This window comes from Parus major, chromosome 2, assembly GCF_001522545.3.
Source record: "Parus major isolate Abel chromosome 2, Parus_major1.1, whole genome shotgun sequence".
Taxonomy (NCBI): domain Eukaryota; kingdom Metazoa; phylum Chordata; class Aves; order Passeriformes; family Paridae; genus Parus; species Parus major.
The window spans coordinates 21,068,308-21,081,807 of NC_031769.1; the positions used below are offsets into that span (position 1 = coordinate 21,068,308).

General features: G+C 35.4%; 2 protein-coding genes across 2 annotated transcripts in view; both read left to right on the forward strand.

The window, feature by feature from the left end:
- Window positions 1-13,460, forward strand: part of RUNDC3B (RUN domain containing 3B) — a 50,532-nt gene extending 37,072 nt beyond the window's left edge. Inside the window, exons 9-11 of the mRNA XM_015615759.3 lie at window positions 9,445-9,591; window positions 9,953-10,068; window positions 11,094-13,460. Coding sequence (XP_015471245.1) covers window positions 9,445-9,591; window positions 9,953-10,068; window positions 11,094-11,239 — 409 coding nt within the window. The 3' untranslated portion in view covers window positions 11,240-13,460. The remainder of the gene's footprint in view (window positions 1-9,444; window positions 9,592-9,952; window positions 10,069-11,093) is intronic.
- The window catches only part of LOC107215556, a gene marked incomplete at its 5' end in the record, with an annotated part of 821,761 nt that overhangs the window by 157,255 nt on the left and 651,006 nt on the right, over window positions 1-13,500 (forward strand). The gene's annotated exons all lie outside the window — the stretch shown is intronic.

Here is a 13,500-nt window from a genome sequence, read left to right on the forward strand (position 1 = left end):
AGAAGTACCAAGCAAGAAACCTTTGAATGAGTTACTTGGACATTAGCACCTTATGCAAAAATTCCAAATTCCAGAATATTTGTCCAACGTAGAATTAAAAGATTAGGAAGAGAGAAAAGTAAGGCCTTTCAAAATAATAATAATGGCAAGTTTTGAGCCTCTGAAGGCCTCGGTACAATGCAGTGCAAATGATGTGCATTCACAGTTGGAAAGCATATTGTGTAGATTAAGAGTTTCTTCCTCTGTTAATACACCTGAACTGTGGCAGAAAAAGAATACTTGCTTTGGCATAGCAATACAGCAGACATCATGTCCTCCTCTTCTAATTCCATAAAGAGAATTATCTTGTGTCTGGAGCCTCAGGTGAACCTGAGGCTTTGTTTTCACGAAAGTTTGAATAACTTGATACTGCAAATGGAGGGATTAGAAAAAAACAGGTAAAAATGATGGTAAGTCAATCATGGTGCATAATCATTAACTGCTGGATTGCAATCACAGAGCCTGAATTTGATCTCTTTGTGCTTTATCTGTTTAGATAAATAACCTTGTATTTAACTATTTAACAATTTGCTTCTGAGAGTCACAGGGTTTTGTGATTAATTTCTTAACCTTCATACTCATCTACTGTACACTTATTTCTATATTCCAGAAGATACTGATGGGAAAAGCAAATATTTCATATTGCTTATACATAAATGAGAAAAGTTGAGCAGAATTTAGTTTTTCTAATATATTTAATGCAAGTTACATGAATTTCAATACCAAACTAAATGGGCTTTAAATGAAAAATAGTAAAAAAAATAATCATTTTTTTGAGGGTGAAAGAACAGTGCCAAGTTAGAATGGGGAGGAGAGACTACTTCTGTATTTGCAGAAATTATTTTATCATTGATTTACTGAAGGAATGAGTATCTCTGCAATTCATCAGACAAAAGGAATTTATATTTAAACATAATCCTAAATTTTGAATTTGTTTTACTAGATTTATTAGTTTAAATAGATCAGGAATTAAGTTTCATCAAGTAAAAAAATATTAGAAAATTATTTTTATACTTTCATAACAAAATTATAAATTTCTCTAAAATACAAATAGTTTGTTCAAAAGAAAGATGAGTTCCAGTTCAGTGTGCATACACACAATTGAAAAAATGTTGGAGGTTTTTTTAATTATGGGCGATATTTGTAAATTCAGGTTACAGCTTGTTTTTCTAGTTTTAACTTTGTGTCTTGTGTTTCTTCAATATTTTGTTAAAGTAAAGCACAGTCTAAATGAGTTCTGGAAAGGCTTTAAATAGATAAAGTGAAATGCCTGAAGTTATAACCAAGAAAATACAACCAGTGTACTCCCTGATTTCCTGAGCAAGAAGCTTTTAATAGCTGATGTCCTGTTTTGGCAAGTGGTTGAGATATAGACAGGTGTTTTTTCTGTTGGTCATTTAGATGTTCTTATGCAACCACCTAACACTGTAATTTTTCATTATGTTGTTATCCAAATTATAACTCAAGTTGCATTGGCAAAGATTTTTATTTGCAACCATTTACCCCCTTCCGTGTCCCCATTTCTACTTTTACTCTCTGATTGTGGATTTTTATTCGGAGTTTTTTTTTTATCCCTTTGCCTTTGGATCAGACTTTTGCCCTCCTTTTTTTTTTATTCTGCAATTTCTAAGATTTTGAAGCTCTGCCTTACTGTTTGCATAGTCTGGCAGCTCTCTGAATTCACATTCAGCTTCCAAGAAGGATTTGTATTACTCAAGGCTTGCTGCTAATATTTTAATTTTTTGTTTGTAATTAAAACCATGGCATTATGAAACAGCCTATATGTGCTAGTTTTGGCAAATAATTGTATGTATGTAGAAGATTAATCTTCCAATTACCCTGTTGGATAGCTCTTCTGAAACTCTTGCTGGCTTAACATGATAGCAAAATTTTAAAGAAAAAATGGTCATTCAGTCAACCCAAAGTTACTTATCCATTTTGCGGTTGTTTATCCTGTTTTTATTGAATTCAAAGGAATCAATTTAAAATGACAAAAAAGTTATTGAGAATACCAGTTTTCCTGATCTGCTAAGAAAGATCTTGATTTTTTTTTTCTCACACCCTTGTAGAAATGTTTTTTAAAAGGAATTCAGCTATAAACAGATATGTTGTATTTACATCACTGACATAAGGGAAAAAGAATCCTTATATGACAAACTGAGTTTAAGAGGATATTTACAGAAGGCAAATTAGACAAGCCGTCAAAAGAAAGTTTGTTTGCTAAGAGTCCTCCATGTCCCAGCAGAGAGGAACTGATAGTTGAAGAACTGACTTTAAACCTGCTCTCTGCTTTTTCAGTAGTTTGGTTGCTGATCAAATTCAGTACTCTTGTTTTCTGTCAAGACCTACTATCCGGGAAAACTGTCTGTGTTGTGCCTGTTATCCTCCTCCAGAGAATCAGGCCTGGTTATTTGTCCACAGATGTGAAGAGTGTCAGTCACTTGCTGCAGTGCTATTTTAGTGAGCATATGCAAAGATAACTTATTATGGTATGTTTTGATCCATTCTGGATGTCTGTGTTCAGAAACAAAATCTCCACTGCAGTTAGACTAGAACTCAGGAGTCCAGCTCCTGGTATTTCTGACAGTATAAACTCCCTCAACTTATCCAAAGGTCAAGGAAATCAAAGGCTGTATAAAATTGATAATTAATTTTGTTAGGATATAGTTCAAGATCTCTCTAAGAGACAATAAAGGAGGATTTAAAAATGCTGAAGAAGCTCCAAGGATATCTGTTCTGTGGCACAGGTAGTGCCATTGCTGTGACACACGAAGATCTGTTGGTCAGAGTAAGAAAATATGTTGCAGTAGGACATTACTGGTTTTTTTTCACTGCAGCAACTGCCTTTAAAAAGTCTGCTGGGATCTAACTGCTCTGGCATCTAGTTTGGGGAATAGTGTGTCAGTGTACAGGGCACAAATCTGAGAGAGATGCTGTATTGCAGCATCAAAATCTACTGGTAAGTAACTCGTTTTCATACCTGCTGATCTAATTTCTCAAAGTCCAATGACATACCAGTCCAGACAGCTCACTGCTGTGCTACAGTACTGACAGATTGGGAGTTCCCTTTTTATTTTGGAGTTGCTGTTACAGATTTTAGTTATATTCATTTATGCTATCAATTTGAGTTTGCATTCCACATCTCCTGTCCTAAATAAAGGTTTTTAAAGCTTGTTCTTTCTTATGCAAATGTTTTTATTTTTTTAAGCTTTTATTTTCACTTTTACTTTTCACTGCTCAGGTAGTTCTTGAACTGGAACACTCATCTGATGTAATTCCCTTTCTTAGGGAATTAGTCTGTTTGGTTTATTTCCTGTCTTCATCTGCTGGTAGGAGGGCAAATTGCCAACTGGACTGGCATTTTCTGGATTTGGAGAAATTAAACTTGCAGGTAAGAAATTACTAGTTTTTCATAGGTATAATTGAAAACAGAACTGACTTTTGTTTTATTGAACAAAAAAATCTATGTGAATGAAACTTCTGGAGTAGGCTTTTAATGAATTGAAATTGGAAATCTGGTATAGCTGAAATGAGACCAGAAATTTTATGTGGTTATGCAGGAAAGGCTTTTCTATATTAGCTAGGGCTAAACTTGAGATTAAATTTTATTTACTTATTTATTTTTAAATTCACAGAGATAATATAGTTACAGTATAGTAAGTGACCAGCTATAATCACTTATATAATTTCTGTTGTGATTGCAAGAGCCCAACATACAGGTTGTCTTCTGTCCCTCTCTCACACTATTAATTCAGGTCACACTTTCAAGGAGCAGAAGTCTTAGATGCAGTAATTCAAAGCAGTAATTTCTTAATCTATTGAAAGACAGCTGAGCTGCCAGAAGCAATACTAGTGGGTTTATCTTAAGATAATCTTATCTTAATACTTTGAGGGTCTATCTTAAGAATTAAATTTTAAAAACATAAACACAAACAAAACAACAACAACCAATAAAACTTAGTAAAAAAGAAAATTAAAATAGCTATTTTTGATGCTTCATTTACACAGTTGTCTCTAACACGATTGTGCCAGAACTGAAACACAGCAGGGATAGAAATGGGCAGTAATTTGTCAATTGCATTTTACTGTTTTATGTGTACCATACAAAAACATATCCTTTATGTGCTTAATACTCTCAAAATAATAAATCTTTAAATAAACATCTCAAAATAATAAAAGTTGAGGAAATCTGCAAGTAGATATTCTGGAGAGTACCCAACAAACACAGAGCAAGTGAACAGTAGAGGAGAAGGATGTTTATTGGAAGAGTTCACTAATCTCACATTTCCCAGCTTCTTAAATACACAATTAAAGGACTGAAAGTCAAGAGCATGCAGAGGTATTTCTGGGAATAGCTGTGTAAACCGGATGAATGCTCTGGCTGCTCCTGTTATTCTTGAATAAACATCTAAATTTACAGGCCTGGAGGGAGCATATGGATCTGCAGACACTTATTTCCACCCTGGTAGTATGTTAGTATTGATTAGTTAATGATTCATCAGTAATCTTTTGTAATAGGCAGGAATTCTTTAGCAGGATGTTTTTACTGAACAGGTGGGTTTTTTTGTTTTTGAAGAGGAGCCTAATTTTAATACTAGTTCTTGGTATAGACAACAAAATATACAAATGTAAGGCAAATATTTATTAGTTTTTAATCATGTACTTTAGTACTAAGATGTTCTCATCTCTTCTGCTGATTGTTTGGCTAAACAAGTTATTACTTGCAGTAGCATTTTCAATTTGTGTGGAGTTTTTCTTTTTTCAGATATTAAAATACTCCCACTACAGTTTAATTGTCATAAATGTTATCCCGGGACAACATGGCAAGTGTATATTATACTTCCCTTACATATATATATATATGCATTGTGGAAAAATCTATGCTCTAAAGGAGTACAAAGGGTGTTTGGTAATTTTAAAAGAAATGCCCTGGTTTCAGCTGGGATACAATTATTTTTCTTCCTAGTAGCTGGTACAGTGCTGTTTTGGTTTTTGTTGAATATTCTTTCTCTGCCTATCTCTTCACTATTTCTTTATTTTTATAATGTTTGCAGAACTTGAAATCCTAAACAAAGTTATCTTACAGAAGTGTTGGTTGGGTTAAAGACTGCTAAGGGTATAACTGTTTTCTTTTTGCAGATTATGAAGCAACTACTGCTACCTTTTGCCAACAGGACTGTAAAGAGATGGAAATAATTGTAGACACAGAATATACCAGTTAGTTAGATGAGAGAGGGGAAGTTCACAGGCTCTCAGACAGTCAAGAATTTTTTCATGTCTAGATTTGAGAATAAACCCATTTATGGTACAATCTCCCTGCTCTCATGATAAGTTCTTACCTAATCTTCCTACACTGCACAAAACTTTCTGCACTCTGCAGTCCCACTGTGTTAGTCCAGGACGCCCTGTTCAGCCATATCTCACACACTGCCTATCTTTCATTCAAAAAACAGCCACTTGCTTAAAATTAAAAGCAATCTCTTACAAAGATCCACTGTATTCTCCATGTACCAACTGCCAACTTCTCAATGTACCAACTTCCTGAGAGTATTACTTTCAGCCACTGTTTTTATTTTCTTTTCCAGATGGAGGAAAAGGAGTTAACAGCTTGGTGTATGTGGTTGTTTTCACACAGATTTAATTGTATTTCCTTGTTTTTTAACTTCTTCCTTTAGTAAATTTTTTTGCCTCTCTTACTTACCCTCTTTTTTTTTTTTTTTTTTTGGAGTGTCCTTGTTTTTACTCCTATATTAAATGGCTTAACATACCATCTACAAACCTTATCTTGCATCATCCTTCAATCCTCACAGCTACAAAACCAATAGAACCATATTTTATTGAACTTTTTTAAAAATAGAACTACATACTCGTTGCAGTCCTGGTGCGAGGAGAAGTCCTGCCTTAAACCCTGCAGTGCCTCTGCACAGAGCTGTCCTGCCTGGTTACGGTGTTTGCATTCTGGGGAACAACAGCACTACTGTAGAAATTAATTCAATATGCCTTGGATAAAATAAGTTGTTCTCCTTTGAGAGCTCTTAACCTCTAGAAAACATTTATTTTGTCTGAACAAGAGCAGGACAGCACTAGATAGTCTTGCACGGCTTTTTTTCACATTGAGTTTTGGAATTTGTATTTGCTTTTTTCATTAAAATTTGATCATATTTTCTTCCCTTTTAACTTTTTCCTGTAGGAAATGCATTTGTTTCCACCTGTTTTCCTGTATCTGAATATCTGTAGGAGGATCATTTTTCTTCATGGTGATTAGGGGTGTGAGCATTCTGTATGCTGTGTTGTCATGGCACTTAGGGACATGGTTTAGTGGTGGACTTGGCAGTAGTGGGCTTATGGTTGGACTCGTTGATCTTAAAAAGTGGATTTAGAACCACCACCAGCCTAAGTGGTTCTATGTTTCTGTGCAGTTTAATACTTTGACTCTTCAAGTTAGTCTGGTTAAAGAAAGGCAGTACCCATTTTTGCATGCCTTTATAATGGCTTTCTGCTGCAGAGGAATCTTACGATACTTGAAAAATGTCTGCATAAGAGCAAAGAGCTCAACAATCTACAAAGCTGATAAATTAGGTAGTAACTAATAGCATCTGGTGTGAATATTTTATCTAACTTTCTATTGTCTGTGCTACTATTTTATATATATTTGATACTGTGTTAGGACTGATTTTATAATTTCAAATCTATTTTTACATATTTTTAAAGATTCAAAATGAGTGTTAAGAGGAGAATATTTAGTTCTGTGTTCTACTTGATGCCTGGTTTTCTTCTTGAGCGTGGTGGAGTGGTTTAAGAAGTGATTAACTGAAACTATCTTTAACTGTTTTGTTAAAATTCCTGGAAAAGTTTGGTGAATTTCTTTGTTCACCCAGAAATGGTGAAATTTCAGGTTAGTAGGGTGTGAAGATTTGTGTAATATAGAAATATAGATATATTCAGTATAGAAACTTATGTCAAATGCAAAATTTCCACTATTAGCAAATTGTCTGTAGATGTGTGTCTGTGATAATGTGTCTGTGATAGCGTACAGGGGTTGTCCAAATGGAAATTTGCATGTATGTGTTACATGTGTAAATTTGCATTTAGGCACTGTGGGCATAGTTGCTCATATAAACTGTGTCCTGTTATGAAACTTCTGTGAAAACATTCAAGTTGTCCTTCTGAATAAGGAGGTGATGTAATGTACCTGGCAAACCTCATAAGAACTTGTTATCTCGCTGTTTCAGTTTCCTCAGATCAAGAAACCTGTAACAGCCCTGTGTAATGCTTGATGTTCCCCAGGGAATTAGGGTTATTATTACATGGGGAAGTGAATACCATGCAAAGTATTTGAAATTATTGAGAGCTTTGGGTTAGGAAAGTGGTTATTCCTGTAGACCTCTTGGAGAAGAGGATGAGGGTGTTGATCTCTGGGTAGAAAAACTGATTGTTTACTTTTATGAATGTTGAGGGAATTAGTCATTGTGAGAGAAGTTTCTTGAAACTAGTTTAATCAGTTTTAATCAGGTGTGCTTCATCCCCTTTTCGTGTAATAAAACTGTGAATCTGTCTCCTCTGTCAAACTCAGCTGCTAAAAGTTTCATACTGAGCTTTCTACAGTCTTGCTTTGTTTTGTGGAAAATTTTGGCTCTTTGGGCACTGTTATTTGCCCTTACAGAGTTTCCTGTCTAAACAGTTCAAAATACTACCTGAATAAAAACCGTACTGTAAAAATAGACCTGTTGACAATGTTATTAGAAAATTCACAGAAATGTATATGTGCCATAAATAGTTTTTTAATTTGACATTTTGGATAGCAACGTGGCATTTGGCTTTGAACTTCTGAGTACATTTCATATGGAGATGAGTAAGTTAGCTTTTTGCTTCACGACAGAGATAGTCAAACTCCTTGTAGAGCAACATTTTACTATTGTATTTTGTGGCTTGGAGGACTTACAAAATCCAATTACAAAATGATATTGCTTTTCTTTCTAGTTACTCTACAGCAGCATAAGGGCAGATTAAAGGTTGTCTTGTGCTATTGGAAAAAGGCTGGTCTTGTCTTGAGCTTAAAAAACTATGTACTTATTTCGTTGTGACTTTTGGCAGGTGATTTCCAATACTGGCATATTGGTTTCTTCATTTCTAGAATTTAAGAAAACTGATTTGCTTTTCTGGGAATATGAGACAAAACTAATTTGAACATTTAAGGTATTCAGTTTATACTTTTTATATCAGTTATAGACATAGTTGCTAGAAACTAAGGTGGTGGAAAGCAGAATAACTATGTGTTATATTTTGCCTTGAAAGCATACAGTGGAATTAACGTCTGGTTTCTAGTTCATTCTGGAAAAGTATTGAAGTGAGGATGCAAGGGTGTTGAAACTAAAAAAAAAATTGGTGTCAAGGGAAGCACATCACATTCTCATAGTGGGCTTGCAAATAGCTAGCCTGTTAATTATCATTATGGTGGCAGAAAGAACCTTTTAAATGCAGTTGCCTTTCTTTATTGCGTTTGTAGAAGGATTCAAATGTCAATTTTTATTTTTTTTTTTTGTTCCTAAATATGACTCAATATGTTTCTAAGTTGCTTCCCCTGGGAAAAGCGAACAGCTTAAGATGCTTTGTGAAAATTGCAGTCTGTTGGTCGCTTGAAGTAGAACATCTGGATGGTCACTAGTGATGTTCCCCTAGGCTTGGTTTTGGGGTCAGTCCTGTTTAACATCTTCATTGATGATCTGGATGTGGAAATTGAGATCACCCTCAGTAAATTTGTAGATGACACTAAGTTGGGTGGGAGTGTTGATCTGCTGGAGGGTAGGAAGGCTCTGCAGAGATCTGGACAGGTTTGATCAGTGGGTTGAAGACAACTGCCTGAGGTTCAAGAAGGTGGAGTGCCAGGTCCTGCCCTTAGGTCACAACAATCCCCTGCAGTGCTACGGGCTGGGGGAGGAGAGGCTTGAGGGCTGTTTGGCAGAAAGGGACTTGGGGATGCTGGTTGACAGGTGGCTAAACATGAGCCAACAGTGTGCCCAGGTGGCCAATCCCATCTTGGCCTGTATCAAGAATAGCGTTGATTGTCCTGTACTCAGCACTAAGTGAAGCTGCACCTCAAGTACTTTGTCCAGTTTTGGGCCCCTCACTCCAAAAAGGACATTGAAATACTGGAGTGTGTCCAGAGAACGCCAGCAGGCTGGAATAGGTTGTTCAGGAAGGTGGTGGAGTCGCCATTCCTGGAGGTCTTTAAGAGACATCTGGGTCTGACAGTAGGTAATGTGGTTTAGGGGTTACAATGGCAGTGCTAGGTGATGGTTTGACTGGATGATCTTCAAGATCTTCTCCAACCACAATGATTCTATGCTCTTCTGTCCCTTCACCTTAAAAAATTGGATTTAATAGACAATTTTTTTGTGTTTACAGAACTGTGCTAAAGAATAATGACTTGAGATCAAGACAAGAATTAACTACTCACCTCACCAATCAGTGGCCTTCCCCAGGAGCTCTGGATGTCAATGCTGTTGCCTTGGACACTCTACTCTATAGAAAGCACAATCAACAGTGGGATGAGTAAGTTTCATCTTTATTTTGATTCCCCCTTAGAGGAAGAGGGAAACTGAAAATTACTATTTCCCTCAGCATACTTTGGAACATATCCTATTGGAGTCACTTGTTACAATGTGCAAAGATCACTGGTAACAAAAATTTGTTTCTCTTGCTTGTCCTAAGTTTTCCTCCTTTGGATTAATTTTTTTAAAAAAGGCAAAAAACTAAATCATTACTTTAGGAAAGAACTGGCTTAGGAAATAAAAATAGTGTCTAAGAGAAGAAAGATTAGCTGCATAGTTTTTTTTAGAAAACTTTTAAGGAGAGTTCAATATCCTAGTTAGACCTTTAAATGTGTTGCTATCAAATATTGCTTGCTTTGCAGGAAAAGTTTTCAAAGTCTGGACCAACTTTCAGCAGAAGTTAGTCTTTCTCAATCCTCTCTGGATCCAGGTCACTCACAGGATGGGAAGCAAGATGGAATTAACTTGTTAAATGAAGGTACAGAGCCAGTCTGATGTCTTCCCTTAATTTTTTTCTTCATAGCTCTGAACTCCAGTCCCTGTGAGACAAATTTTTGGTGTGAAGAAAACACACATTGAAAAACATATTTTTCATTGTTATGTGGAGGGACTGTGCTTCAAAAAGTTTGGATTTATGAAGATGCCCATTCCACTCCTCTGTATTTAAAGCTGAGCTTCAAATATGTTGTGCATCTCTTCTTTCTCCATCACAGAACCAGTCAGCTTCACTACAAGGAGGGCCTGCTGACATCTTTCTGTTGTAACAATCTTCTTATGTTTCCTTTTTTTGGTTTTAAAAGAATGATTAAATGCACTGGATTTGCAACTATCACTGTCATTCTTACATCTTGCATTTAACATTTATCTGGAGATACAGCCTGACATTAAAATAGAGAGAGGAACATTATATGAACTGTCTATATAGATGTAATATATGCATACACCTCCTTTCAAATCTGGATGCTCTTATCAAAGCTTAGCTGCTCCATCTTCTGGGCAATTCTGAAAAAGCAGGAAAATGTTGGAAGATTAGTAAAACAGTAGTACTTTGGGTATAGAATATAAATTGTTATAAAAGAATCCTTTTTGTATCTCATAAATTCTAAGCTTTAAATAGATTTGCCAATATAAAATCTTAGTGTTACATAACTGCTAAAATTTCTTTTTTTAAAATATAAAGGATAAAAAATTTTGAAGGTTTGTTTTGTTTTTTTTTGTTTTTTTTTTTTTTACTTGTATGCAGTATTAAAATATAATATAATTCAAGACTGATTTCAGCCCAGCCTGGAAGGCATGGGTAGGGTTCTCTGTACCAGCTGGAGAGGGAACCTGTGGTTGGTGTAAGTCTTCCCAGTCGCATTTATGAAACATGGCTGAGCTGTAGCATACTATGGAATTCACAGTAGTGTAGATTAAACAGCTTTTTCTGTTTTCTCATTTTTTTATGGTCATTTAATCTTGCGCCTCAAAAAATATTAGCTTAATTCTTATTTTTCTTAACAGGAAAGGAAGACACTCCGTCATTGCTTGGTCTTTGTGGCTCTCTTACATCAGTAGCAAGCTATAAGTCTCTCACAAGTCTGAAATCAAGTGAATACCTTGCAAGTCCCACAACAGAGATGACAAGTCCAGGCTTAACACCATCTTGAGATGCACACAAGAAGGAAGAGCTTTCTGTTGTATGCATTTGGTTTATGTTCCATCAGATGACTTGTAGTGAAGACTGCTAGTTCTGAGTTAAAAAATAAGCTGCTTTATTTTTTCTTGTCAAGGATACCTTTATAAATCACAATTTTGGTCAGTTTTGATTTGCTTTTTCTTTTCCCCCCGATGACTTTTCAGATATTCTATTTTAGTCTGAAGTTATTTAAATCCCTTGGTCAGGTACAGAATGTATAATCTGATGTTTATGACTGTTTTTTAAAATGAAACAGTTGGAAATCAGACCCATAGTTAAATGCCATCAGCTTTGTTTCTCCTTGCACTAGCCTGGACTGGCTCTAGCCACTGTACTCTGCAGTGCTTTAAATACTTATCAACTCCTGCAGAGCAGACAGAATCATGAACACCAGTCTTTGTAGGCAAATAAATACCTAAAAATCCAGCTTTTCATCTGTGTATGTTGTGTAGGACCTCAAATAGCATACTTAATCTATCAACAGCTTTTCTCAAGTTGACTCAGTGTTAGGTTTGGCATTCCTGTTAATGTCATGGCACTTAGGAAATGTCCCAGTCACATTGAAACACAAACTCGTGAAATTGCATGTGAATAACAAATGTAACTTGGTCATATCAATCAAGCATACATAGCGATTTGTAAATGGTGAGCAAATTCACTAAATGCTTTTAAGTGGCCTGGGTTATAGATAATCTAACATTATACAAAAAGTTTCTTGCTGAAAAGATGGGGCCTATGAATGATGAGGGTAAGCATCTTGTGAGGTTTGGATTCTGTGTTTATTGGCAAGATCCAAAGGAGAGTGAAAAAGGGGAAACAATGTAATGAATGTATTTGTGTGTTAAAAGACTTTCCTCATCCCCGTAGTAGTGCAGTAGGTATTTTTCTTGCTTAGGTAATACAGCAGAATGTCTTTAAGTCAGTTTTCTCAAATTACTTGCCATTGATTTAAATTACTGATAGGAGAAAAAAAAAAGGTAGACATTTTTTTAAATGTAACTAACTTTCCAGATTACCCAGTTTCAAAGTTTGCAAAATAATTTTTGAATTGCAAACTATATTCTTAATTCTTTGTAAGATACAATGGATCCTTTATCTATGAATTTTGCTAATCAAGGTAATGCTTATCAGTATGATTAGTAACTTTTTCAACAAAAGTGAAATGCATGTAAGTATGTTGTATTTATAAGTGCTAGGGGAAATGCTTTTTTGTGCCAAAGAAGTTTCATAAATTGTTTACATGAGTAGCTGCAATACAAGACAGATTTTTAATTATTGCTTACTCCTAGGTGTTTACAGTATGTCACTACACTCTGTACAGGTTTAGTTGATTTGCCTCTTGTGATGATACCTTGGCACTACTACTTCAAACTGGTTGTCATAGGGTGGGCTTGAAAAAAAGAGAATTCATTCTTACCTTAACTGAAATATTTAGTCTTTTTAAGTACAAGGCTATGCATTTCTGGAACTCAAGGAGCTGCTGGATTTAGCTAGAGGATAAGAATCCATCTCCTCATCTCTCTAATCCATGCTGCTGGAGGTCACTATATCCATGGCAGGGTACACAACCACTGATGCTGTTTTAATGCAGAATTTTAAAGCAGTTTAACAAAACCACCGGGTCTTTCAAGCCCTCATGTACCCACACAGGTAATTTCTCTGTACTAAAACCATTCTGACCATTAAATCCTTTCATACATGTTCAGAATGTCCATTCCTTCATGGAACTTTTTTTTGTTATCACATTAAGCACCTGTTTCTTGAGTAACATTATTAAATATAAATTTGTAAACTAGAGATGCATTTTTACTACAAATAAAATGAGGGAATCCAGATTCCACAAGTTAACATTCTGCATCAATGTACAGTGATTTAATCGGTCTTGTTTGCTGTTAAACACTTCTCACACCACATCAGTGTTTTGGAGGGGCAGTAATCATGATCTTCAGTCGTGTTCACTGATGGCTCTTTTCTTAGAGCTACATGTGTCGTTTAGCTGAAGTCTTTTATGTAGTCTGACACGTGTTTCTGGGTGTCATTTTGTGCATGGGCAATCAGTTATGTGCATCTTTCTCAGTTCTAAACATAAACCATTTTTTAAAAATAATTTTAAACCACCAAAACTGTATGTTTTTGTTGCCTTGATGTTCCATAAATGTTGCATGTAAATTAAAAATTTTGTATCATCACTACTTACAAGTTGTTGTCTCTGTTTTAATCACACAGGATAAA